Source organism: Hippocampus comes, unplaced genomic scaffold (genome assembly GCF_001891065.2).
Source record: "Hippocampus comes isolate QL1 unplaced genomic scaffold, H_comes_QL1_v1.1 scaffold234, whole genome shotgun sequence".
NCBI classification, from domain to species: Eukaryota; Metazoa; Chordata; class Actinopteri; order Syngnathiformes; family Syngnathidae; genus Hippocampus; species Hippocampus comes.
This window is the reverse complement of record NW_017805479.1, coordinates 509,391-512,195: the sequence shown is the minus strand read 5'-3', so window position 1 is coordinate 512,195 and position 2,805 is coordinate 509,391. Positions and strand designations below refer to the sequence as shown.

General features: G+C 39.0%; 1 protein-coding gene across 1 annotated transcript in view; it reads right to left on the bottom strand.

Annotated features, from left to right (window-relative positions):
• itgb2 (integrin, beta 2) overlaps positions 1–2,805 on the bottom strand; it is a 27,169-nt gene that overhangs the window by 9,431 nt on the left and 14,933 nt on the right. The window contains exons 7-10 of the mRNA XM_019875672.1: positions 2,290–2,448; positions 836–931; positions 646–735; positions 405–542 (exon numbers count right to left, since the gene is read on the bottom strand). Coding sequence (XP_019731231.1) covers positions 405–542; positions 646–735; positions 836–931; positions 2,290–2,448 — 483 coding nt within the window. The remainder of the gene's footprint in view (positions 1–404; positions 543–645; positions 736–835; positions 932–2,289; positions 2,449–2,805) is intronic.

Below are 2,805 nucleotides of genomic sequence, written 5' to 3'. Positions count from 1 at the left end.
CATAGAAATCCGGGGAGGGGAATATATATATATATATGTGTATATATGTGTGTGTGTGTGTGTGTGTGTATATATATATATATATATATAATGTGTGTGTGTGTGTGTGTGTATTTTTTTTCCACACGTTTTCTGTGTGGAACATTTAATCTAAGTCAGTCACAGGATTTGGTGCCATTCACTTGAGACAAGGAACCAAAATAATTGCATTGTGAACACTGTCTTTTGCTGTGCTGTTTTTTTGCCCTGCTTTCTAGTCTTCCAGAGAGTTTAAGCTTTTGTTACCTATAAAATATTACATGGCTTAGCACCTTCCTGCTGATTGACTTACGATATGTTCATTACCATCATTTTTTTCAATTGATTTAATACAATCAAGCTTTCGAACACCACAAGGAACTGACCTTCTGTCCCACATGTACATTGTCACAAACTCCTTTGTTATCCCCTTCTTCTTTTGGATCATCACAACGTGGAGTGTAGACAACTCTTACATTTTCAGGGAGCGTATCATGGGTTAGGGTCACTTTGGAGGACAACCTCTGGAAATGCAATCGAGAGATTATGCAAGTTTTACATACAGAAAAAAAACCAACAAGAATTTATTTCTCTTCAGGAAAAAGGAAAAAAAAAATCAAAACTTACTTTGTATGCATTTTCAATCAGTTGAACAACATTTCTAGAATCTTGGGAAAGAACTCCCACCTCCGATTTCGGAATCATTTTGGAGAGTTGCTATAATAAAATGGAATATATGCTTCAAATTCATTCAACACCTCATCACACTATAATGCTGAAATGAAATACATATTGATGAGTATGTCGATTATTTTACCTTGTACATTTTTTCCACATCTTTTGTCACAGCAAATATGGGTTGAATATGTTCTTTTTCCAACTGCATCGCTACTTGTCCAACGGAGGGGTAGTCCTTGACATTGATATGATGAAACATTTACAGTGGTCACTCATGAGTTACTGCATTATGTTTATCATGTAATTACAATTGACCATACTGTATTGCTATCGTATACTGCATACAAATTAAAGGGCAGCGGCGTGGCACGTTGTTGGTAGTACTGTTGACTTTTTTGTGTGACGGTTTTTCATGTGCTTGTGTTTGTTTCCGCAGGTATCATGCCTTTCTCCTGCAAACATGTCGCCTACAGACTCACAATCAGCTCGCAACAAACACAGCCATCCCACATTAAATGCGACACACACCACATTAACCCTTTCAGGGACAGCAGTTACTACAGTGGACAGTTTATCTTGTTACATTGTCAGGTTACAGGGTGCATGAAAGGGTTAAATCCTCCATTACATTATATTGTAATTATACAATAGCAAATACAAGACTGCAATACGCTCTAAAACAGAGGTCCCTAACCCCTGGGCCACGGACCGGTACCGGTCCGTGAGTCATTGGTTTCCGAGCCGCACAGAAAGAATAAATAACGTACATTAGTTCAGTTTTATTTATTTCACAAACTGAAAGATGTTTTATTTTGAAAAATTATCGGATTCTCTGTTACATCAGTATGTCACTCTTGATGCAGGTCAAGGCACGCTTCTCGGTCACGTGATAGGTTACCGCTAAAATGAAACCCAGGAGAGAGCAAAATGAGTAAAAAACAAACGTTATGGGAAAATTTCTTTAGGAAGGGGAAAAAGTCCAGCCAGGAGACAGAAGAGGAGCCTACGACTTCCAAGAAAAACAAGACTACATTTAATCGACAGTTTCAGAGTCCTACTTAAAATACAGATTTATCTCAATGGGAGATTCCCACGCACCAAGCCCACTCTGTATATGTGGCGATGGTGAGTCGTATTTTTCATGCACTTTGTATTTGCGGTGTATCTTATTTTGAAGGCACGTTTAAACGTTACCAGAGCGACCAGGTGGTGTTGCGGCCAAATAGAACGTTCCTTGACTCGTGTTTCTTATGTTTGGAAAATACCTCAGTATCATGCAGGTGATATATTATTGTGTTGTATTTATCCGCCACACCTTAAAGGCTGGTCTCTGAAAATATTGTCTGACATTAAACCGGTCTGTGGGGCAAAAAAGTTTGCTGCTCTAAAACACATTCGGCCAGTTTAATGTCAGCATTTGTAAGAGCACATTTTATCAGCTCGGAATAACATACCTTCTTGTTGTTCAACCACTTTCAACAAATTGGTGGATATTATATACTCAATGAATCAACTTACTTGGTGCACTACACTAAGTAGGCGTGACAAAGACCCTGCTGTTGAATGCCCATCACCACGTGTGCCCACACATACCATTTCATTGCTCTTGGTGTAAAGGCTGTTTTTCATGTGGCACTGTTCATCATTTGGTTCCAGGATACCAGCCAGTTTTCCATCTCCGGCCATGTGGAATCCATCATCAGTTGCCAACACGAGCAGTCGAGTGCTACTGTTCCTCCAACCTATCTTGTCCTAACAACATGTCATTCCAAAACACTTTTCAAAATCAATCACAAGATTACATTTAAATACCACTTTCAGTTTGCCTCTCTGTCATCTTCAAATATGTTTTTCAACTAAATGTACAGAATATTATAATTCGACAATCGACATCCCTTTGTCACGTTGCAAGGTGGTGTTGGACCCAAAAAGCAGGCAAGAGGGAGGAGCAGGGTGTATTTGAAGAAGTGTATTGGAACAGAGAAAACTAAATCCAAAACAAACAGTCCAAAGCAGCAAACAAAAATCATAACTGAAGCAAAAACAGAACCATGACCAAAACAAACCTGACAGCAGCAGAGAAACGGCAACAAACAAACATGACAGGAG